General features: G+C 48.2%; 1 protein-coding gene across 1 annotated transcript in view; it reads right to left on the bottom strand.

Annotated features, from left to right (window-relative positions):
* The window catches only part of NPAS2 (neuronal PAS domain protein 2), a 144,852-nt gene that overhangs the window by 13,982 nt on the left and 105,981 nt on the right, over window positions 1–24,889 (bottom strand). The window contains exons 6-15 of the mRNA XM_019753869.2: window positions 24,365–24,485; window positions 23,222–23,335; window positions 12,485–12,603; window positions 11,727–11,809; window positions 10,848–10,954; window positions 8,686–8,833; window positions 6,588–6,672; window positions 3,694–3,835; window positions 3,108–3,217; window positions 910–999 (exon numbers count right to left, since the gene is read on the bottom strand). Coding sequence (XP_019609428.2) covers window positions 910–999; window positions 3,108–3,217; window positions 3,694–3,835; window positions 6,588–6,672; window positions 8,686–8,833; window positions 10,848–10,954; window positions 11,727–11,809; window positions 12,485–12,603; window positions 23,222–23,335; window positions 24,365–24,485 — 1,119 coding nt within the window. The remainder of the gene's footprint in view (window positions 1–909; window positions 1,000–3,107; window positions 3,218–3,693; window positions 3,836–6,587; window positions 6,673–8,685; window positions 8,834–10,847; window positions 10,955–11,726; window positions 11,810–12,484; window positions 12,604–23,221; window positions 23,336–24,364; window positions 24,486–24,889) is intronic.

Here is a 24,889-nt window from a genome sequence, read left to right as displayed (position 1 = left end):
TATAGGAGGGACAAGGAGATCTGCTTTGCCGAGAGCGCTGTCTCCCCTTCCTTTCACTTCTGAATGCCTTTCTGGGATGGAGGTCGGCCTCAGGAAAATCTTGGAGATGATCCCTGATCCCTGTCACCACCTATCTACCCCAGCACAAGGCTCCTTGCAGGAAACCAATGGAGGGGGTGGACCATGGGATAGGAGGTGAGTTTAAAAGTACCTACACTAGACGACACTATATCACAAAAATCTTCATCAGAATGCAAGTGATCAAAGCAATCAGGGGGGATTTTGAAAGAGTATTTGATTGAGAAAGAAAACAAGCTGGATCAGATACTTAATTCAAAAAACAAAACACAAGAGCCTCTGTGGTGAGTTCCACCAAATCAGGACATATTCAGAAACAGTCCTGACAAGTCCAGGGGAGACCCTCTGGGTTGCGGGGGCTGGGCAGTCCTTGGGGAGCCAGCACTGCAGTTCATCAGTTACTTCTAGAATGATGCTTATTTTCTTAGTTTCAGCGTCTTCCTGTGACACGTGGCCTAATTCAGACCTTTGCTAAAATATCATGAGCAATTTAGAGTTATAAAAAATGAAGAGGAACATGGAAAAGTGGCAGGGAGATGAACAAAGACTGTTGAAAAGATCTGAGAAAAAGATACTAGCGGAAAGAGCAGGATGGATGTCTCTAGAGAACATGAGAATGGTGAAGGGGACAGGCATGAAAACCAAGGCTGTAGCTTGGCATGCCCCACCTGCAAGATGGAAAAAGTAGTCCCTATCTGAGGGCCTTGGTTTGGTACCTAAGTGCCTGACACATGTCGCACCAATGCACCCACACGCTCCAGAGGGCAGCACACACTGTGTCTTGGGGAAGTTTCATGACCTGCTCCCCCTCACTTCCAGTCCCAGACTCACCTGTGCCATGGGGGCAGGTGGGTTCTGCAAAATGGCCTGAGGCAGGAGCTGCTGTGTGAGGTCACAGGACACCGGGGCAGGCAGGGGAGCCTGGGGAAGAGAAGGGCTCTGTTAACAGACACTGCCTCTGGGCCCTCACAGAGGTCCAGGGGTGTGGTCACTCAGTGGGCTTACAGGAGGCCCTTCCACACTAGAGTGAAGAGCTCACTTCTGGAAGGTACAGGCGCGTGTTCCGTGGGCAAAGGTGGGGCAGCAGGCTGGCGCAGCACGCGGGCGGTCCTTGAGCGAGGTCCCAGCATCACTCAGGGCGCATGATGCCTCTGCCAAGCCATGGCTCCCTGTCGGAGCTTGGCACCTCGCACCACTTCCCTCCCTTGCGTCCTGTTCTAGACTCCATTCTTGGTGGGTTTGGTTGCTCTTCTCCCATACTGATAAATTCTTAGCAGTGCCACTGAGTGGTATGAAGGGGGTCGTATGTACAACCAATGTTGGCTTTGCGTGTGGTCCTTATCCGTTCTCTCAACACTAAGGCAGAGGGCCAGACATGCCGGGCGTATCTGTCTGTACTCTCACCCGGGATGTTGGTGCAACTCGCCAGACTCTGCCTGGAATTCGTCAGACTCCTAGGGAGTCAGGTGAGTGACAGGACTTGCTCCCTGATCACTTGGGTGGGGGGGAGAAATTGTATAAAAACAAGAAAGGAACCCCTCAGCCTCAAGGGCTCTTTGACGTTTTTTAAAAGAAAAGTAAAAGTGTTCTGAAGTTATTCTGAAAGCGCCCCCAGCCCCTGGCTCTATAAAAGCAGCCCAAATGCAAAGTGCCCCTCAGGACAACACGGGGAGGAAACGACAACAGGAGACTTCGTTTTGAGGGAGAAATCCCAGGCACAGGGCTACACCAGAGACTGGGTTGGGTTCTCCCAGTTGTAGTTGCCTGTACAGATGGGAGGAAATGGAAGAACTGTGATGCCATTGGTGGCAGAAAGAATTCTAGTGGACGGCCACACATAAGCAGAATGGTGGTCATAGCTTACAAGCTTGTCTAAGAGTGCCTGCAGAGAAAGAAAGGCATATTCTGTTTGACAATAAAATGTGTCACCCAAGCTTTTCAAGCAGCGTGTGCATAACTTTCATGGTGAAGGCAAGGAGGAAGGTGGCCCATTTACCCCCGTCTCCAAAATGTCAGCGAGGGATGGGTGTGAGGTATTTGGCAACTATCTGGATGTGGTCCCTGAAATTCTTGACATTTCTCCCGTCTAGAACTGGAAGGTCTGACCCTCTCTATGGGTGAATGTGTGACTACTTTGACCAAGCAGAGGTGATGCTGTGGGACGTCCCCAGCGAGGACACACAAGGCCACGCAGCTTCTGCCTGGCTCTCATGGAAAGGTCCCTCTCCAGATGTTTCCTCTTGGAACCCAGTTGCCATGCCAGGAGAAGCCCAAAGCATGGAGAGGCCTGTGCAAGGCAGGCATCAGCGGAGGATCTCAGCTGGGGCCCAGCCGTCAGCTGGCCCAGCCCAGGTGAGGGCCACACACGTGGGATATGGATTCCCAGCCCTGGCTGGTGAAGCCTCCAATACCATGCAGCACAGAGGGGCCGTCCCCAGCGCGCCCTCTCTGAGTTCCTGACCCAGAATCTGTGAACGTGAAAAATGACTGTTGCTTTATGCCTCTGAGTTTGGTGTGGTTCATTATACGGCGGTAGATAACAGGAGTATTGCACATTAGTGATTTTGTAGACAGCCGGTGTGTCTTCTAAGGGGCCACTCACTGCCTGCCTTTCTGCAGAGGTCTGACATGTGTCAGGGACACCGCCTGGTATAGGCAGAGGTATAGTTTTGTTGAGAACCAAACTTCTCAAACATTTTCACTGGAGTGAAATGAGATCCAAAATGGGAGGGTCCTCATTGTGTACCCCTAGAGGCTCTGGGGGTATGACCCCAGGTTCAAGTTTTGAGCTTTCTCTAATACTCATTTGGATTTTGCATTTAGGAATATACATCCATGTTAATTTTTGGTATGAAAATGTTTAAAATTAGTTGCCAATTTACCTAGCTTCCCACCCCCTGGCTACCTTACACTTTCAGTCTCTACAAAGGACTGATTCTCTGGGAAGGGGCAGCATGCCGTTTGGTGGCTTTGCAGGCCTGGCACAGTGTAGCAAGCCCTGGCTGAGCAGTGCGGGGTCACACACATACCGGCATCGTGGCTGCTTGGCTGAGCCCTGGCACAGGGAGCTCTTGGGGCCGGGTGGCCAATCTCGGCACAGTCGTGGTGCTGGCTTCTGCCATCAGCTTGCTCGGAGTGGCTGGAAGAAAGCAACAGATGACCTTACTGATGCACACATCAGGGGACCATGGCCCTGTGTGCATGAAACAAGGGACTGACTGGAATCTCTGAGTCCCACAGGAGTGGAAGTGGGTTCCAGAGTCATGAAGTCCTGCCAGCCTCCACCCTGGCCTGGAAGCTGGTGGGTGACAGCAGACCGTCCCCAGACTTCATGTCCCCCACTTGCTTCAGCCACACACCTTACCAGCGTCACTAAAACCAAGCCTGGTTATCTGATCTGCGTGTCACCTGCATTATGTCTGCTTCGTGCAGTAGTGGTAGAACCAGCGTGTGGAGAGGTGAGAGGCAGGGAGCCAGTGGGAGAGGAAGCAAGGAGTGTGAAGTGACGGCCACTTCCACTTCACAGGCATGTATGGCCTGGGACCCTTCATCAGGCTCTGCTCCCCCATCTGACAGGGGGCCCACCCCTCTCTCCATCCACAGCATCACACTCACAGGTGGATTCTGACATGGCCGTGTGCGAGGATTTGTGGGAACTTCTTGAGGACGCTGATGGCGAGTGGCTTGTGTTAAGGCCCGAGGTGCCCACATCAAGGGCATTTAAGTGCTGCTGAAGTTCCAGGTTTGAGCCCTTGTCCTGAAACACACAAACACACACACAGTCCACATCTCGGCTTTGAGATGATGGGAACAAACTTCATGACGTGGTTCTTCCCTAAATGTGTAGAAAAATGTAGAGGCTGTTAGAGAACTACTGTAGCTGTTTGGGATAATTCCAAACCCATTCAGGAAGAATATTCATATATCTCTATACATTTAATCTTTGAGAGGCATGTAGCCTATAGGAACAGTTACTTTACTTTTTCACCTTGTATCTTGAATTTTCAGATTTTTGTAAGTGACTTTGCGTTTTACTTTGTTCCCTTAACGTTGTCACCTCGCTGCCCAGAATCTTGATTTTCCCAGAAGCGGGGGAAGAGGCAGGTTCCAGAAATAAGGTTGCTGGTGGCACTGGACTGTTAGCACACCAGTGAAACAAATGCCTTTGGACCCTTCCGGGTACTTTTCACGCTGCCTCCCCAGCCCCTCGCTCGCTCCTTCTCTGTAGCCTCAGGGCTCTGGAGTGAAGAAGGGGCAAAGGGCCCATGGCCCCTGCATCCTAACTGATGCTGGCTCCTAGCATTTCTCTGCCTCCAATATAGTGTATGCAAAAGCAGCTGTGACTTTCCAACACTGAGGAGCTGTCCTTCCGCCCTGCAAGGTGAAGGTGTCTTAGGAATGAAAAAACAGGTATGCTCGTTCTTAAGCTAAAGAAGAAACATGATGCTGACTCTCCTGAGCCATGTTCCTCCCTAGTCTTGGATGGACGGTGAAATTCCTGGCATCCACTGGTCACGTCCAATGGTCTCGGGTATAAAACGCCTGGGTGTAAGTCTAGTGCTATTCTGCCTCTTGAGTCATGGCTCCAATGAGGGTGGACAGTGTGTGTGTGCCCATGTAGGGCTGAAATGATTGCTCTGTGACCCACAGGCCTTTATGCAACAGGGAATTACAGGATGTGCCTGGATTTGCTGTGCTAAATGTCAGTTTTGAGACTCTACTGCTTAGTCACAGAGCCCCGCCTCGATCAGACCCCTTGTTGGGGGCGTCCCTGGCCCTTGGCCATTTGTGAATTGTGTGCTCCTTGGTCTGCAGAGAAATAAGGACAGGAAGTGAGAGTAAGCACTGAGAAACTTTTATCGCCATTTGACATCGCCACACATCACACCCAAGCATGGCAATTTGCCATTCACAGAAGCATTGGTCAGCAACAGATATGACATTAAAACGCCAACTGGTCCATTACCACTGATGGTGTGAAAAGCATTGTCCTGGAGCTTTTTCTTTAAAAGGGGCCTCATAACCTGGCAGCCTGAGATTGTGTTTGTGCGTGTATACACACACGCGTGTTTATGAGAAGTTCCATTGGGCTCTGGGATTCCTGAAGGATCAGAAATTCAATAATGAATTTCAGACTGACTGACGCGCATTAAACCTGTTGGTCTTCAGCTGTGATGTATGGTGTGTCTAACACCTGCCTATGAATGGCTTAATTCCACTCTTGGACATGATACATGATGCGTTATGTGACAGAGCTGGCTAATAAACACTTCCATAAACAGTGACAGGTGTGTCCTATCAGGATACTGGTGATGAATCACCCTGTAATGCACCCTGTGCAGCAGCCAGCAAGGGAGGCTCTGAAAAGAGACTGGCAGCTCTCTGGTTTCTACAGGTGATTTTTCTTTTCTCCCTCCCAACTCGGTCCTTGATGGACCACAGGTGCTTTTGTTGGACCATTGCTGCTGTGTCAGCCCCGGCCAACGACTCTGGATTCTAGCTCACTGGGCAGCCTGGAACTTGAGCCATATTTCAACAATTCTAAGCCATCTTTCATCAATTCCCCACCCTCATCTTGACATATCTGAAATTGGGATGTGTTCGTCAACTGATGAAAGAAATCCTTATTTCACAGATTTACTGGGCAGCATTTTCTCTCTCTTAGTGGGAGATAAGATAATGGTGGATCTTAGTCAATAGCATCTTAGTTTTTGATGAAACACAACACTCCCTCCTTTGCTTGCTTTCTCTGTTTTTCTCCCAATATTTGTGTCTGTTTGAAGAATGGCCTTTGAGGAACAGGGCTCTCTGGTCTACTTGCAAGTTGTAGAGACGTGAGCACCTGAGATCTCAGGCTGGGGGCGGGGGGGGGGGCGGGGGAGGAGGTACAGACTTGGAGAAGAGAAATATCTCCCAATAGGAGAGCTCCCTGACACGAAGCCGACTCCAGCATGCGGTTAACTAAGGCCTCAGACTCAGAAACAGAAAGTCCCCCTTGCCACTGACAGCATTGGGAGTGGGGGTGGGGGTCCAAGTCCTGGAGGCAATGTAGCAGCACGGAAGCAAAGGGAAGGATGGGGGATGTTGAATTATCCCAGGACTCAATGTGATGATGGAATGACCCCTCCAGCTTTCTATCTGTGGGAGAGACACAAAGTGGACTCATAACCATTCTTGTAAGGCCAGAACGTCGCCAAACCATGCTTTCAGTCCAGAGGCTGTTTCGAATCCAGCTCTGCAAGTTCTAACCCTTGGCACCCTTGGGTACGTTAGTTAATTCTCGGTGTGCTTCTGTACCCCAGAGAAGAACCAGGACAATGACAGTGCCCATCGCACAGGAACACCATCGTGGTAAGTAAGGGAACCATGCTGAATGATACTGGGAACATAGCAAGAGCTCCATAAATAGGACCTGTTCTTTTGATGATTAGCATTTTTATGATAACAACTCATGGGAGAGTCTTCTTAGCCAAACTTGGCCTTGTTGCACCTGGCGGGGATCAGAATACCTTTAGTGCTGAAGGGTGGATGGCCTCAGATGGCGGGTCTTCCAATGCCAGCTCCTGCCTCCTTTCCACCTGGACGTCCGCGTAACTGATCAGGAAATCAAGAGACCACAGCTGGAGATGGGACAGCCCAAGACGACCACGGCAGAGAGGGCTGCGCGATGCATCGAGGCCCCTACCTAACGCCCACTCAGAAGAGTCACCACAAAGGGGGCTAATCCTGGGACTTGTCTGAGAAGGGAGTTTCCTTCTGAGTCTAACTAAGCTCCACTGCAGTGTCTTCTAATGTAACATTCAGAATATCTTCCTTTCCAGGATGTTTTTATTCTCTCCTCCTTTATTTATCTCCCCCATCCCCCATATGAACCCTCCAAACACAATTGTCTTTAAAAACACCGTTTCATCGACAGGATAAGCTTCAGCCTTCAAATTATTAGAAGCCTTTCTTAAAACCTACTCAGCCTGGACTATGCATATAGAGAAGTGACAGGTCACCTTTTTAGTAATTACGACTTTCCGGAAGTTTTCTCTCAGACCAACCTAGAACGAGCCAGACCCAGACTGCCGATTCGTGTCTGGACTCATTTTTTAAATACTGTGTGTAAATCAGCTCAATGTGCTGACCCAGCCATGGCCCTCGCCTGAGGGGTAGTCTGAGAAAGGGGCCTGGAAGGGGACAGTGGCTCTTGCGCCTCTGGTATGCTTGTTACCTTATTTATTCCCTCAGTTCTCCCCCTGCTTTTTTTCTGAGGGTTTCTTTCTAAAATTTGGGAGGTAGAGGATGGAGAGGAGAGCAGGGTCGAGGGCAGGGTTTAAAACAGAAGGTGTTGACGATGTCCAGCCTTCCTTGGGGGCAAAGAGCCCCTCTGGCCAAGTCCCAGGCTGGGTAGCAGTGGCTGGGACTGGCCTTGGAATTAGAAAGTACTGGCTGCTGAAGAGCACAATGGTGGGCTGGGAAGCAAAGATCAACTTCCTGAGAGCAGCATGCAACGTGGTGAGCGGCCTCACGGGCCAAGGAAACGAGCATTTCTAGTCTCTCTCCACTTACAAAAGAGTGATTTACTTGTCAACTATACACAAGCATGTGTGTATGTACAGTATCTAGTCATCTATCTGTCTGTCGACTAACCTACCTACCTACCTACCTACCTACCTACCTACCTACCTACCTGTCATCTATCACACACACACAACGCAGCATGGAAGTGCAGACTCTAGATGTCTCTCCGTCTATTATGTCTCTACACAAAACGCAGCATGCGTGCATAGTATCTATATGTCTCTCTACCAATCTACCTATCTGTTATCTACCTATTATCTATCTGTTATGTACATATGTAAAATGCAATATGTATGTATGGTATCTCTCTCTCTCTCTCTCTCTCTCTCTCTCTCTATCATGGATATGTACAAAATGCAGCCCTTCTAACCTTTCTTTCTTTGTTCTCTTCAGATGCTCTTCTCTAGACCCATTTAAAACTGATTTGTGTTCTTAAAATTTCTGAAGTCAGGGGGAAGAAAAAGAATGACATTTCTCCTGTACCTTTGGGACCTGTGACCCTACACAGGCAGCGTCTATAAAATGCTAGATATGTGGCCTCCCTTGGAAGCCCTGCTCCCCCACCCTGGGCTGGGGGCTTCCTGAGACCCCCAGGAACTGCCAGGAACCTTTGCCCACTGGCTTCCTGGCTCTTTTCCAACACAGCCTCAGTTACCAGCAGGGGATTTTAAAGCATTAAAAATGCTTTAAAAAATGCTTTGAGTTATTTAGAGGCAAAATTTTAATTTTCTTCTCAAAACAGTGATAAGGGAAGGCTGTGGGATGGATAGAGATGAGGGGAAAATATGTAAGTAGGTCAGTGAAGCAGTAACTTACTAAATACTATCCTGGCAGCCTGAAACAGCTCATGAGGCTTCAGAGGGCTCTGACCGGCAGGCAAAGGAAGTCTGAGCTGTGTTCACTGCACAGTGCAGCGTGGGCTCAGCAGAGGAACTCCAGCCCTGGGCTTGGTTCTCAGAAGCTGGGACTAGCTGAGCTGGCTGGGGCTCTGACCGAGCTGTCAGGGGCCTCCCCCTCGCCCAGCCCCCAGCCCTCACGCACCTGACCACCGAGTGCGTGCACACGATGAACTCGGGCTTGGAGTTCCACTGGTGGTAGGTGATGTAGTAGTGGGTCTGCAGCCAAATCCACTGCTGGCCTTTGGTCAGAAACCGGTAGCAACACGACTTCCCTTTGCCAAACTGCATCACTGTTGGTAGAAAATGGAGTCTGCGTATGACAAACGTTAATATGAAAATGATCTTTTCCCCCAGAAGCTACTGTTAAAAATACAAGCTTTCAAAGACACAATACCAAACACTGTTTATTTCCCCAGTTGGTGCTGTATTTTAAGTGACTATAAGGATAATGGTGAACGATAATGAATTCTTAAACAATGGAGGAATGATTCACATGCTTTCCCAAATGCTGAGAAGCTCGAAGAAAAAAATCCTCAAATAAGGGCTAATGCAGGCAGATTCTCAAACTGGGGTTTAATTAGGAAGAGGCCCAGGTTTTCTTGGTGCTCATCTCCCTGTCACACAGGAGAGAGGGTCCAGACACTGGGAGAATGGGGCTCAAATTAGACCTGATGGCCGGCTACGTCCGGGCGGGTCTGCGGTTGTCAGTCAGCGGTTCATCCTTAGCCTGCACGATTCTAAAATAGAGTTGGCTACAGATGCCTTCCATCCCAGGTCCCCACTGGCGCAGGGTGTGTGTGTGTGTGTGTGTGTGTGTGTGTGTGTGTGTGTGTGTGTGTGTGTGTGTGTGTGTGTACGCCTACAGTAAGTCAGGGGGTGCCCAGGACAGAATGGAGGCTGTTGGGTTATTAGCCTTTGAGGGTAGAGAGCTGGACTGTGGGTCCCAGGAAGAAGAACCGTTTGGGTTTTATTGCCTCAGTGCCTGGAATTTAGCACATCTTTATGCAAACAGTTAAGAGAAAACCTATGTAGGAAACTAAAGCTACAAAGGGAGCTGCTGAGTTGGATAATGTGGTATCTGAGGCCCTGTCCAGTAAGGCCACAGGGCGGGAGGGAGGGAAAACGTCTTGCCCGGGCCACAGGGCTTGTCCTTCAGACACTGAAGCTGATTCTCTAGCCAGGGTGGTCTTTGTCCGTGAGAGTCAGAAGCAGCCAGAGGCCTGAAGGAGCCACGTTTGTCACATTCTCATGTGTCCACAGATCATGTTAAAATGATCCACGGGGATCTTGTTAAAATGGAGATTCTGATTCCATCGGCCTAGTGGTGACAGCCTGAGAGTCTGCAAGTCTAGCAAAGTCCTCCCGATGTCCAGGTGGCTGCCTAGGGGTCACCCTTTGAAGAGCAAGGGGTCACAGTTTTAAAGATTAGCCTTAAATTCTAACAGCAGGTCCCCATCGAACTCAAGCCTGGTCTTCCTTCAGCAAGGGCATCAGAGAAGAGAACATTACAACAGGCACTGCAGACAAGGCGTTTACTCAAATGCAGTGTTGGCCGTCAGGCCACGGATCAGGCCACAGGTCATTGTTATTACAAGTGTTCCTGTTCAAAGCAAGGACTCGGCACCGAAAATACGGCTTTAAATGGTTAGTTCCTGACTCCTCTTGCTTGTAGTTCTCCCTCCCCCATACCAGGGGTCCTGCCTCCCACACCTTTGCCAGGTGTTCCCCTCCCCCAGCTGGGTAAGGGACCCTCCTCTGAGTGCCCCCCACCCCCAATATCTTGTGCACATCCTCTTAAGGCACCAACAACATCCTATGACGTCACCTATTGCTGCATTCCCGTCAGACCTTGCTCCTGCAGGGCAGTGAGGAGAGTCTGATCTTCTTTCTGTCCCCGGCCCAGCTGAGTACCTGGCCTATAGCTGGTGACCAGTACAGGTCCGCTCACTACAGAACCGTTACTTGAATTCAGTATTTAGGTTTTGAACCGTAGTGTATAACTTTACAAAAGTGACCAGCACCCCTTACGTTTCTGAAGTAAGATGAAATAGCTTGCATATCTGAGGTACTGGAAAGATGTTGGGGGTGAGTTAGGCAGAGCACAGTATATTCCAGCTGAAAACACAACACGGGGGAATCCAGATAAGGACCTCCACCACGCTCCTGGGTCATTTCTGAGCAAAGTCTTCTACTTCAGAAAGAAATTGAGTCATGCACAGACTTAAAGGCGAGGGATCCTGCTGTGGGGGCTCTGGGGACAGAGCCAGGGCCGCTCGGCCCTGGGGCTGGGTGAGTGGTACTCACGGTGCTGGTGACACCTGGCCAGGAGCTCCAGGTCATCGATGTGGTAGTAGTCATAGCCCGAGGTGCCCAAAACTTCAAAAGGCAGGTATCCTATGATTGGCGGGGCTCTGCCAAGGACGACAGGACAATTCATCAGAGAGGACTCACCATGGTAGCCACGCCTCAATGAGGAGGGTACAGTTTGCCCGATAATGATCATTGCGGAGGCCTCGTTTCTCAAGAACAAGGTCAGGGAAATAATTTTGCAGTGGTCAAGCACGGAGAGGCTGGGTTTTCCAAAGTACTCAGTTTTGTTGGCATTTAGACACTCAGTTCCCTTCTCATAACCTGGCCCAAATGATAACAAACGTTATAATTACCGAATAATAAAAAACAGCTATAGGTTGGGTCAGCCTAACCCCGAAGTGTAATTAAAAAAAAAAAGAAAGGGTGGGGAAGGGAGATTGCTAACTCTTAAACTGTGAAAAATGTCACAAAAGAAAGAAAGAAGATGTAGGTTAAGGAAACAAAAGGATGTTGAAAGAAATAAAATGAGAAGTCTCCCTCACTTCCGTTCCTGCCTTCCTGGGAGCTGGAGGGGTTCCAAGGGGGTTGGGGGATTGGGGAGTTGGGGTGGGTATATCCCAAAGATGTCCCCAGGTTGCAGTGTCTGGCTCTCCTGAGATGGTTAGACCCAAACACAGAACATATCCACACATGTGGCAAATACAGTCAAAAGGGAACCACCTCACCCTTGGCTGGGAACCACTTTTCCTTCTGCCAGAAAGTCCTTCTCCTTGAAGAGACCAGGCTTCATCTTTCTCTCCCAAGGAGAGCATGGCTCATGCAAACAAACACTTGAAAAGGACCCAACCCAGATACATTTTTCTTTTCACAAACCTGTGATCCAGAAATAAAAATTTCCATTCCAAGCTATGCCTTGAAGTGAATTCCTCTAAAGGTTCATCAACTACGCACATTTCCTGTATTAGAAGGGGGAAAAAAAATGTTGCTTCGGGTGCCACCCTAGGGTTGTTCTAGAAAGCCTGATGGGTTACAGAAGGCAAATTCATTTCGAGCAAGTCTTCAAGTTGGGTTGGACTGAAACTCATCATCTGCAGCTAATTTTGGTATTAGCTGATACTAAATTTATTTCCCAAGCTGAGGGAAAATAATTAGGAGCCCAAATGTCACACCACTCCCTTCCCATTATCTCGAAGTGTGGTAAACATGTGGAAAATGACTTTTCATCTGCATTTGAGTTACTAATTTAACTCAACACTTGGGCCATAGCGTTAAAACAATCATAGATAAGAGAATTCAGACAACCCCTCAGTTTGACCCTCGGTTCTCCCCTCTGCCTGCCCTGAGCGGTATTAACGTTGGCGTGAAAGGTGGGAAGCTTTACAGAGTTCGAAAGGAGCAGCTCCACAGGCTAAAGAGGCAGCTGTTTCAAACAAAACAGCTCACAGGAAACCGGAGTGAGGGGAGAGAGCGCGTGGCCCGCCCCAGGTACAGAAACCAGATGTTGAAAATTTTCAGTCTGTGACAATGTCATTGTAATTTTACCCTTTCCCATAAAGACAATTAATTTAATATCACTAAATGGGACTTGATTGTAATAGCTCCACAGGATACATTCTCTCCCAGGTACTTACCTTTAAGAACTGTGGTGTTGCCAGGCGAACGGTAGCGATGAAGCAGACCTCCTTTCCAAGTGGCAGCCGGCAAGGCCCTGAAAGGGTGCTGTCAAAGCCGTTACAGGTGGGGCTAGGCACTACGAGAGGGGAGGGACACAGGTTAGCGCCCTCTGGTGCAGCAGCCAACCTGCCTGCATTACGTAAGCGAGCACCTTGAACGTGGGTTCAGGTTTCGTGTACATGAACTCATTTCATTCTTACAACGACTCTGCGAGTAGGTGCTACCATGATCCCCAATGCACAGGAAACTGAGGCACAGACGGGTGAGGTAACCTGCACAAGGCCAAACAGAGCTGGCATTTGAGTTGACTCACTACCTTGCCTCTCACCTGTACTACCCAGAGCCCGTTAGGTTATCGTATTGGTAAAAACAGTCTGCAAAATGAGGAGACTGCCTCATTCTGCAGTCAGGGCCTGAACATTCACTCCAGCCAGCGTTTTAACGGTGAGATCCTAGTCCGACGGTGTTTCTGATACTGATTTTCCAGGGAAAGTATGGCGTCTTGGCACAGGTGGATGCCCTTCCTGCTCCTGGCCTTGGTGTGGCACGCCTGGCATTTAAGGGCTTCTGCCCTGAAATGCCCCCTCAGGAGCCCAGGCTGAGGCAGGGGTTGGGCTGGGATTGCTGAAGAGATGGCCTCAGGATGCAGGGTGACCCCCAAGAGGTGCACTGTCCGCAACAAAACTTGATAGTTCTGGAACACTGCACACGTGACAAAACCTGTTTATTATGTCGTATTTATTCTCACAAGTCTGGGGAGGCGTGGCTTTCCTCATTCTACAAATGAGGAAACTGAGGCCAAGGGCGGTTATTTATATTAAGCAAGGTCACCCAGAGTAGAAATAATGGAGCCGGGAGTATACTCAGGTCTTCACTCCAAGGCCAGGGTTCTAACAGGGCAGGGAGGGGACAGTTCTAGGCTAACCTACCGTGCATCCCACCCAGGCCCGACGCCTGCTGGTGTGTCTCTGTGTGTGTGTGTGTGTGTGTGTGGGGGGGGGTGGTGGCCCTTGGCATCAGCAGCAGTCTGCTCTGGTGGCTACAAACCTTCCTGCAAGGTCACGGTGCAGAATTGCTTTACCTTTCGGGCCAGAGAACAATTCTGCTATTTTAGGTGGAGTTTGCTGGGTGGGAAAAAGAACGCTGTTAAATGCGAGAAGAGTCAGCTTACCACGCACACAAATTCTCACCAACTGCCCAGGATCTTTCACGTGGCCTCCCAGAGCAGCTAACTAAGAAAACTGGGGTGAAGCCCAGGCATTGGCACTTTTAAAAGCCCCCTGCACCCCAGATTTACTAATGGGCAGCCAAGGTTGAGGGTTACTATCCTAGACAATCTATACAACTTCTTTCCTTTTAGAATGTAGTTGGTTATACCCTGTACAGTTCTGAACTTGTAGATTAAAACTTCTATTTTCCAACTTGACAGTATATAAACATCAGAAAACTAAATGCATTCTCAGATGAACCCCGCAAAACTGTTTTTGGATTTTAGCTTTCCAATAATTTTTTTTCTTATGTTTATAGGTTTCTAAGTGATTCAGTACTGTGGTCTTCTATCCACTAACATGAATAAATTCATTTTACCAAACATATTCTCTGATGCATTCACAGAAATAATAAATGTTTCCAAACATGATTATAAAGTGGGTAACATAAAAAACAGCGGGCTCCAGAGAGTTTGCATCTGTTATTAGTTGGCTTAGATCATTGCAGATTCATGTGTAGGGGGAGCCAAAGATCTTATCAAGGGGTAGGAAAACAATTCCACATAAGGGAAGGGTCTGCCAGATGTGAACATCTGCGTAATGAACAAAAGAAAGACACTGAAAAATGTCCCAGATGTGAAATATCCTCTCTGCTGGAATCTAAGACACATCGCCCGCCAGATAACGACCTAATAAAATGCTCCTCACTCTTTCAGAATAGCAAGACCTTCCAAGCAAACTTTCAAGGACTTACTTCCCAGGAATTTAAGAGAAAGTCTTTGACTGGTCTCTGAAGTATGTGTCTTGTTTGAGTGATGCTTTCTGCTACGAAATTCGAGTGCCCTGTCAGTAAGTGCTTGTCTGGGTGATGTACTGTGAGGGATAGGGGGACAGATGGAGCGAGGGGCAGGCAGCAGCTCCTGACAACTTCTTTAAGGGACAGGGGTGGGGATCGCGGCAATTAAATGATGTTCCCAGAGCTTCCTGTTGGCCTGGCTGCCTCCCAATGCGGTTTTATCAGTGCTCCTATAACTTCTAAAGCTTTAAAGATGAAAATGCACCCTGCAAGGGAAAGTCCATTATTGCTTGCAGCCTGCACTTGACAAGCTAGGTGTCTTACAGAGGGGCCCAGGTCCCAGCAAACGCCTCTTCGAAACAAGTCTTTCCCCTAAAACCTGAAGCATCGGAGGGTTTGATCACAGGTGAGTAAATCAAGGATGAAAGCTGTAACAGAGGCCAAGGGGAAAACCTGGGGGAGAAACATGGGGAAGAAGCTACTTTAAACATTTTGCCAGTTGTATTTGAAATGACTTTCCCTCTCAGCATGAGCCTTCTTGCATGTTCCAGAGAGTCAACACGTGGGAAAATTCTTCCCCGGGACTTCAGAGCCATATTTAGTACTTAGAATAACTTTGTGGGCACTTCTTATTCCCGGGTAGTTTAGAAATGTTAATTAAGAATTTAATTAGTTGTTTCAATTTAAGTAATAGAAAAATAGATCTAATTACAACCAGCTTCCTGAGCCTCTCAGGATAAACCACTCAATGCAGGCACAGCCCTGTTTTATCAAATCTCTGACCACTTTCAGGCTTCTCCTTTCCTCTGCCACACACACACACACACACACACACACACACACACACTCATGATAGAGATAGAAGTGATATTTCTTGCTACATTTCCCCCCCACCCCCGAGTCATCTTCCTTAAAATTGATCTTACTCTTGCCCAAAGCTAAAGAGACAGCCTTCCCCAGGGCAGGAACTGGGTCTAGTTCTCCCTGTGTCCAGCTCTGAGCAGGCATCTTGCACACACAGCAGGTACTCAACACCTGCTGTGTGTATGGAATGACTCTCTCACAAGATGACCTTCCATCTCACATCCAAGCTGCAGTTTAAGGTCCAGTTTGGGAAGAGATCTTCGGATCCCTGCCAGCAAATAACGCATAGACCTTGAGGTCCCAGGACGGCTTCCCCCTGCAGCCCAGCCTCATGTTGCTGGTGGCTGGCTGGCCGTAGGAGGGTACCCCTGGTACTCAGGCTAGCTCACTGCCCCACTCAGGTGTCAACACTGGTCACAAGGACGCCTGGGCAAGATCTGCTGCAAATCAGCCCACAGCCATTACGAGTCTGTGGAAAAAGGAGGGGCGCTAGTCGTGGGCCTCATGCTTAGAGAGATGTCGGATGGGGCTCTGTTTTCAGTCTTCTGATTAAAAGGGTCCATGGAGTTCACAAGGACCCCTCTTTGCTCCTAAACCTTTCACCACAGTCTCTAATTTCAGAGACTCTGAAACAATTGTGCCTTGGGCTGGCGTTCTTGGGATTCCAAAAACAAGAGAGCCCCAAGGTTTTCCTGAGGATCAGAATGACTGATGTCTGTCTTGCTTGGTGCTCAGCAGTCACTGGCTTCCAAGTCTGCCTGATGACAAAGGTGAGCTCCCAAATCGGTGACAACAAGGAGATAAGGGTGACTGTAATGGCAGGGAGAGCTCAGGTGGTGTGAGAACTTATTTCCAAAGGCAAGAGCGCAGGAGGAGCAGGGATGGTGACAGTGAACCTGAGCCAAAAGCAAGGAGGAGAAGGAAGTGGAGAAAGATGTGCCGATGCTCTTCTGCTCAGTATCGGTTCCCTCATCAGGCCTAAAGATGCAGTTTTCTGATCAGAGATGGCCTGCTTATGATAAATGAGTTACAAGAGCTGGAGGAAAACACACTACGAGTCCACAAGGAGAGTGACAAATAGCTTTCTCAGCACTGCTTGGAACCAAAGAACAACAAAGCAGGGAGGTGTCGGGGAAGGCGTGAAACCATTGAAGAGGAAGTTTGCTAAAGAAAGAATCAAGTTCCTAAAACTCCTCTGTGATAAGCATCCAAAAAGGTCTGGGCCAGAGTGTTGGCACGTTGGGAGAAAAATTTTCTGCACATTCCTGAGAAAGCGTCTCCCACTAGTTCAGCATGATTCCAGACTCTCCTTTTCTCTCTTCCCAGTCTGCTTTCCCAGAGGTGCTCTGAACAGATAGGTTAGTGGGTTCTTGGGCCAGCAGCACAGCGATCTGCCCAGTGTTTGGCCTGGACACCGCCTCACTGGCTGCGGTAAAGTGTGCTTCTTCTTTCTTTCCTGCCACTTCTGTTTGGCACAGGGAACAACGATGTTGGCGAGAAGCTGAGAGCCACATGAGAAAACTGGGGTGGGCGTGGGGGGGGGGGGAAGGCGGGTCCGGTGGTGCAATTTGCCGGATTGAAAAAAGTACTTTAATGGGAAAATACGTGTCTTAAATTTCTTCTTTTAAGAATTCATTAATTAAAATGAGTAGTTTTAGGAGCCAGGAGATTGTAACGGCACTGACAAAATACCCACCAGATGGTGGGTGTGGACACGGCCAAATTATTTGTATGCTCAGGGAAGTGAATTTCCTGTAAGCCGTCGTGCCCTGTGCCCCAAGTGGGTATCATGTGCCCATTTTTATCACAATTATCAGACAATCCGTACCAAAGTTCCCCGCTCCCAGGCTGAAACAAGCAGAAAGATGGATGATAAATGTACGACCATTCCTCACTGCTCCATTTTAACACAGACTCTTGGATAGGTCTGTGCCCTTGGGTAACAATTTGTTTTTTATCCTGATCTTAATTTCTCTACAGTCAAATCTGGCAGCCATGACACTGCTGGAGAAGAATGTGATGTTTTCTTGTCAGAGTGGACAAGTGGAGGGACACTCCTATTCTGACTCTTGGGTGCTTGTGACAGAGAGATCAGACAAAGCTTGTCTTCCTGGGACAAACTCACGGCTCCATTCCCAGTTGAGGTCTGGCTGGCCTGCGATTTGTTCCCTTAACTGAGACACCTCAATGAACTCCGCTTAGGAAAAAAACCAAACCAAAACAAAGCCCCCAAAGCCAGAAAATGAGGCAACCTACAGAAATCCCAGGGAACACATGGAGTCAAGTGCTGTGAGTCCAAAGGCCTCGGCTTCTGCCAGAACTTCAAATCTGGTTGTGTGGTTAGAGGCGGGTAGGTAAAATGAGGGCAGGGAAAATTTTATGCTCTGCTGTGTGGTTTCTGGAAAGCCCAGAGTGGAATGTTTGCTGAGGGTGACCCATTTGGAACCACACCAGCGACTTTTGAAACACTGCTCTCTGGATTTCAGTCAGACGCACATTTAAATCCAAGGCTGGGGGAGGGGCAGGAGCTCAAATACAGGATGGCCTGCTTTCCTGCTAGAGGGTTGGGGGTGGGGCTGGGGAAAGGCCTCACGGCTCCCCTCTGTTTCACTGGAGAAGTAAAAAGATGGGATGCTGCTGTATTTGTTCAAAGCATTAGAAACAAACGTTATTGGGCAAACAGCTCCGAATAAAGTAATTTCATTTCAACTCCATTCTGGAAACTAGGAGCAGAGGTGGACCAGGGGCTGCTCTGACGGGCCCACCCCAGTGGGCCAGGCTCAGAGAGCGACTTTGTATGAGGAGAGGAGGAGACTGGGGGGGCGGGGGGCCTATATCCCAGGTCAGATTCCTTCAGGAAGCTTCTCACAGGTTGCCTGAGAGATGGTGTTAAAGTGAAATGCTTCTAAGAAAGCTACTTTCCTGTCCTGTTTCCTGGCACATATTGCTTCACATTTATTAAAAATCTAGGTTAAAGATGTGAGGTCCTGTCTTCCCTCCCCTCCCCCCAGAACATCTGTGGCCAATAAAGAAGCCCAAGGAGTGGCCAAGATGTGCAAATATCGAAGTCGGGAAAATTCCATTCTGCTCAAGGCTTTGGGCAAAGCTGCTGTGTCTGCACAGCGACAGTGTTGGGGGCGGGGAGGTCAAGCGGTAGGTGGCACAGCTGGCTGGTGAATCTGGAAATGTCCCATTAGAGAGTTTAATTCATTAACAAGGGCCAGGGTGCGTCTGTTCCTCCGCTCCCCCCGGACTCCTAACTGGGCCTCCTCACGTCCGTCACTGAGCCAGCTGAGTCCTGAGCAGTTACCTGGGTCAGCAGACAAGCAGATGCGTCTTCATCTACAGGATTTAAGGGTCACCAAGCACCCTCTTTCCTGCCTGAAGCCTTCACATTTCACTTGGGCCCTTTGGTTTAAGGCCGAGAGCCGTCTCTCAGCCTTGGGTCAGGTCAGTCCATCACATGAGCTCTAGGCTGGGAAGAGAGTGTGTCAGGAACGGCCTGCAGGGGTGCCCCGGAGTGAGAGGCCTGGGCGAGGACGCCAGGGAGCACCCAGAGGGGAAGGGGGCCGGGGGAGGCACAGAATGTGGAGCGAATGGTGGCCAGAGGTGAGCTTCCCTGACTACCCACTGCTGTTCCGGAGGCCCTCCAGCGAAGACACTTCACAAAGCACCGGAAGTCATACCGGCTCCAGTTCACTCAGCACGTGCACCAAAGCGGATTTTATTGCTTTGCATTTAAGGCCAAAGAAGAGGTGGGAACCCTCCTGGAAGCCACCCCTAGGTCTGTCCCTGGAGTGTGCTTCAAAGTCAGTCAAAGGGCAGTCCTGTTAACAGCTCTGGGGGAAGAGCATGATTTCCCTGAGCCGGAAGTCCTGGGCCCGAACCCTGGCTCTGCCACTACCACCTGTGCGTCCAGGGCCAAGGTCTCAAAGCCCCAGACTAGGTCAACCTTCTTTGGTTGAGCACTTACTTATGTGCCAGGCATGGACTGTGTGGGTCCAGGAAGGGGTGCCAGGAGGCCACTGATTAAAGGCCGCCATCCTTTCCATTCCATGATTTACAAAAACGAAAGCCTCGTATCTTCTTGAGAAGCATCAAGTGAGAATGCATGAAGCGATGTCCCATAGACTAAACAGCCCTGCAGAAATGACAGGGCTGGTCACGATAATGGACCAAAGTAGGGTTCCCTGCGTAGTTCTCTGAGGTGTGAGCAGGTTCTCTGTTAAAATAAAACCCCTGTTCATGGTCACTTTTCTTCTACGCTTAACATGTTGTATTCCAATCTGCACCGTGCCTGGGAACTAGGAGAAGTTGTATGGGGTGGTTTGTGTATTAACCACATTTTCTAGTTTCTGCATCTGGTGCTTTGACATTTGGGGCCTTGCTGACCCTGGAGGGACTGCTCCTCTCAGGGTCAGCCACTACTGAGGGATAGTAAACAACTCACTTTCCAGTGTACCTTTCGTATGGAATCTAACCACTGCGGAGCCCATCCCCCCACGACCTCCACTGTCTGGCTCTCACATTCTGGGCCACTGTCCTCCTGCTCTAATCACCCAGGGCCAGGACGAGATCACTAGGGACAGTGCCTATACCACACAGCCCTGAAATTCTTGACACTAGCCAATCCTAAGCCTGCTTACCCTGCCTTGCCCATTTTCCCCTACAGAAACCACAACAGAGGTTCTTGTTCACTTTTCTCCTGCTCCCTCAGCCTCTTGACCCATGCTGGTGCTCCCACGTGTGGCCCTGCATGGTGTTTTTCTAGGGATCTGTGAGTGTAACCCTCTTCCTTCATGACAGTCATTGCCATGTCTGCGTGTCTTCCCATATTTGATTTAAAACAAATCTCGAGTACCCTTAAAACAGGTTGGTATGTGGGTGCGGGACATCTGATGTGCACAGGTCCAGATGTCATGTACAGACAGAATGCCGGGGCAGAGCGACAGACCTGTGCTCTGCATCTGGGTGCTTAATTTCAACACAGATTTGTGGGAGGCAGCAAAGCACTGGGGTTGAGCATGAGTTCAGGGTCACAATGGGTATGAATGTGGGTCCTCCACTTCCCACCTGGACACTTCAGACTTTACTCTCCTATGCATCAACTTTGTCTTCTGTTAAGACGGGACACTGCGCATAGTGCCACCTTGTAAGGTTATTGTGAGGATTCAAGGAGGTGATCAATACTGAGCCCAGGGACTAGTCCTAAAGAAACACCCCCTATGATGAGCTATTCGTTTTATCATTCCATTGTTCAACATTTATGGAGAAGTAAACCTACAGAATCAAGTTTGAATCATTTCTTGTATTATGTGAAACCATATTTTATAGGTCAAAAAATGGTTGACTGTTGGTGATTTCATAGGGCTCTGTCTTAGAAATTCATTTGTCTCTGACGCTTTTTGCTATGTGTTGTAATCTGCGTTACAACTGTATTTTGTTTTCCACAATTACCCTTGGAGAGTCTTGTCTCAAGAAAGCACCCCCCTAACTTTGGTTTGTGCAACAGGCTCTAGAAATTCACTCTGCACTCTTGGCTTTAAATTTTCTACTTTCAGTGCTATGTGTTTATAGCAGTAACGGTTTCCAAACAAAAGAGAAAAGAAAAAAATCACACATAATTTTCACACATTCATTCAGGCAAACAAACATTGTTTCAACTTGAAGTAAAAATAAAGCCTTGCTAGTTTAAAAAAAAAAAAATCCCAGAAATCACCACGAAGCCTGCCTATTTTCTTAAAACCCTCTGAAATGAGATAAATGACAAGAAGATTCAAAGTGATATTCAGCGGGCATCTTAATGAGAGTTGCAGAGATGGAAATTCACAAAGGCTGCTCACCAGCCAATCACAGGTCGGTTCTTTTCATTAAGATTGGACACTGTTGTCATGGGGATATGCGGGAACAGCATCCCATAATTCTTGCAGTCTTGGCCCTCTGGGGGCCAGGACGCCTTTCCCTTGCTTGCACGTGGCCACTTGGGATATACTGCTCTCCCAGCAGCTGGTGGCATTACGGTCACAGCACATGTTTTAAGCACATTCCCAACCACTGCTGACATCAATTCAAGGATAAAGTTGTCTGGAAGGCGCGCCATAAACAAGAGGAGTGTCATGAAAATTCCTATGAAATGGCATTTAGTAGGACAATGGGGTAGTGTTTCTCAAAGGCCCTGATTCCTTGCAAGAGAAACCTCAAGCTTCCTTCCCAATCTCACAATCCCAGCCCCACCCTCAGGTCTCCTGAATTGGAAACTTCAGGTGCGGGCTAAGAATCTGCATTTTCACAAGCTGCCTCACCCATGACCATTGCACCTGGGCTGGCGTCATGTTGGGTGTTCTATGAGGTATCCCTCAGGTCACTTTCTTTACCTGGCAGACCAAAGAGTTACCATTTACTTATTTATGTGGTGCACTGAACATTCATCTCAGAATGTTTGGGAAAGCCTTTCAGATGAGTCATATTAGCATGGCCAGGCCCTTGGCTTCATCCTGCTTTACCCAGATTTAGGGGCCCCCTTGGGGAAGCTGACCTCCCACCACTTCCAGCCACTCAGGCATGCTGAGTCTTGGGTGGGCAGGTTCCCAGAAGGACCCCAGTTGGCCATGGAGCCCATCATCCAGGCATAAGCCCTGAACACTGGGGCTGAAAAACGCTCTGGCAGGCTCATGCTGCTTAGCATCTAGTATGTTTATGTGAATAACATAAAACAGAGGGGCCTCCACTAGGACTCAGTGCCATGACTCTGGCTGATTCTCATGGAAACTTGGGACTCATTTGACTGGGGTAATGGATTTGACTGTGGTCCAGACTTAAACAACAGTAACCAAACAGCACACGAGTTGCTGCTGCCATCACAACTCCCTCGGACCTCCCACCTGCCACCCACCCCCTTATTTCCAAGCCGCATCTTTTCCTATTTGTTTTCCTTTGGTATTTTCCTCCTTCCCTCTTCTCTCTTTCCACCATTCCCTGTCAATACTTCCTTCTCGTTGTTCCCATCTCCTGTTGTATTAAATGCTGGACCTTTCAAAGGTATCTGTTTTGCACTGAGTTTTGAGGAGCGCAGAGGACAGAATGCAGGCCCGCCTGTGCTGGGTTCCACAGTGGGGCTGTGTGTTGGCACACTGAGCCTGGGATGGGCAGGTTCACAGAGGGGCCCAAGCCCCTGAATTTCTAGCATTGGCCTGCTTTCCCATTTTGCAGGAGTCAAAAGTAAAACTGAGTGTTCAGGGTCTAATTTAGAGATACAGTCAGAGCTTGGACAACTAGGTATCCAGATTAATTTCAGAAAGGATGACGTTCCTGCCTGACCTAGCCTGCTTGGCACCCACATAGTGTCGCTTGCTTGTCACCTACTGTGCATCAGGACTGGAGTGAGCAGAAGACCTATGCACCAGAGCTATTAAAATATGCTCACAGCAGTGCTGTAAAAAGGAGGATAAAAATACAGAAACCAAGGTTATGGATCGTCATGTCACAATGAAGCCCTGTTTGGCTGTGCGGAGGCTGAGCCTGTACTCTAGTAACTGCAAGTTGTTTCTCACAGGAGAACTATTCCGTCAGCCTGCAAGTAAATAAACGAATAATGTGCATCTCAGTGGGACTTTGCACGTTGGCATAAACAGGTGTGGGAGTGTGTGCTTCTCGAATGGGAGATAACATTTACGAGCACAAAAACGCATCTTGGGAAGATGAAAATCTAAACGCAAATATGAAAAGCACAGATTCTCCCGCCTCCTCCCTCCCTGATTCTTGGGCCCCCATGTGCATGTGGGCATGATAAAAGACGCAGTTGCAATTATATGACAATTAAAGCTTACCATTGTTGTAGGAGCGAAAATTTCCTACAAATTTTATGTATTCATAAGTTGGAAATTCCTTTGGGTTCAAGCTGCCTCTGAGAAGATGGCAATAAAACTCTAAATCGTTGTCAGCTGGGCCGTTAAAGGAAAAAGGAGAGAAAGAGAACGTGAGCATTATACACCCTCGATTGAACAAGTCACATCTTTGTGAAACTCACGGGGTTTAGCCTACACATGGCCAGGATAGTTCTCTCATTACGACTGACTTTTGGACGTGGTTTTGTAACCTTTGCACCATAGGCTCCCCCTACCCCCACAGTTTACAGGTATTTTGTATTCCATACTTGGACCCAATTAGTCTTCATTTGCTCACAGATGTCTGCAGATGGTTATGTCGGCATTGATTAGTTCCGGTTGTTTTCATGTGGTATATTAAAATAAAGCTGCTCGTCTAGAGCTGCTCTCTTTCATTTAATCTTTTCACGTTGCTTTTGAAGTAAAATCAGATGTACAACAAGACAAATTATTCATGGAAAATGGACTAAGGCTTGAAAAAACCCAAGGCAAACCTGCTACCTCTATCAACATATATGTTTCATTAAGTGACACATGGCCCAGTAGGCACCGAGGCCAGCCTTCTAGCCGGGTGGCCAATTTGGATAAAAACTTAAAAATTCCAAAAACAAGAAAGCTTTGCAAATGTATATAAATAACCAGACGACAGCCTCAAGAGAAGAGAATTTGGATTTTTGACCTAATTATTCGGTTTTCAGTTGGTTACTTGGTATCATACAAATCTAGCCTTATAGTGTTCTCCAAAATAAGTGGGTTGTTCACTGATTTCGCACTGCTTATTACTAAAAGACTGTCATGTGAAAACAAAAACAAAAACGAGGAACCTCTTGTAGTACATGCAAAACAAGTTAATATTCTGAAGCTCTACGCTTTCAAATTTTCCACATAAAAGTTAAATGTCTTTCATATTCCAAACTCCAGTTTAATTTTAAACTTAAAATATACCTCTGAGGATGTTGGAAATGTTCTGAGTCACACAAAAAATTATTCTTAAAATTAGTCCTCCTTTCTTAATCCATTTTAACTTCTTTTCAAAAGTACAACTCCTATCTTTATAGCTGGTAAAACCAGGAAAGTTAAACTTACATTTTAAGTAGCCTGGGGAAGGGGAATCCGTCACAAGCATATGGGAAGAAAGCATCTTATAAACTTCTGAGTGTTCTTGTTCAGGAAGGAAATTTAACAAATTCTGATCCATAACATCTGACTGAAAAAGAAAATAAAGAACAAAGGTACACACTCAACGAAGACGGGAAACCAAAGCAACAGCAAAAACTGAACATTCATGACCACTCAGAAGTGCTCAGAAGGAAATGCAAAATTCAAGAGCTGATTTTCGGTGAAGACTCTCCATCTGTCACTCTGTAAGTCTGAAGTGTAATCTACAAGGTTTCACTTGCTCAGATGCCCACGGACCGAAGAAAGAAGGAAGAGTTAAGTCAGACCTCGCCTCTTGCTTGAGGAGCCCCATCGCTCTGGTTCTGGCCTGGGCAGTATGGAGCTCTAGCTCGAGGCCACTCGCTCATCTGAAGGGCGCGAAGAGTACACATGGTTCCTTTTCTGACCTTTAGGTCCGCAAACAGCTGCCTGTTTACTTCTTACAGGTCTCTG

The sequence above is a fragment of the Rhinolophus sinicus genome, linkage group LG05 (assembly GCF_036562045.2).
Source record: "Rhinolophus sinicus isolate RSC01 linkage group LG05, ASM3656204v1, whole genome shotgun sequence".
In the NCBI taxonomy this organism is placed as follows: Eukaryota; Metazoa; Chordata; class Mammalia; order Chiroptera; family Rhinolophidae; genus Rhinolophus; species Rhinolophus sinicus.
Note: the sequence above shows the minus strand (reverse complement) of the source record. Positions and strands in the feature narration are given on the sequence as shown.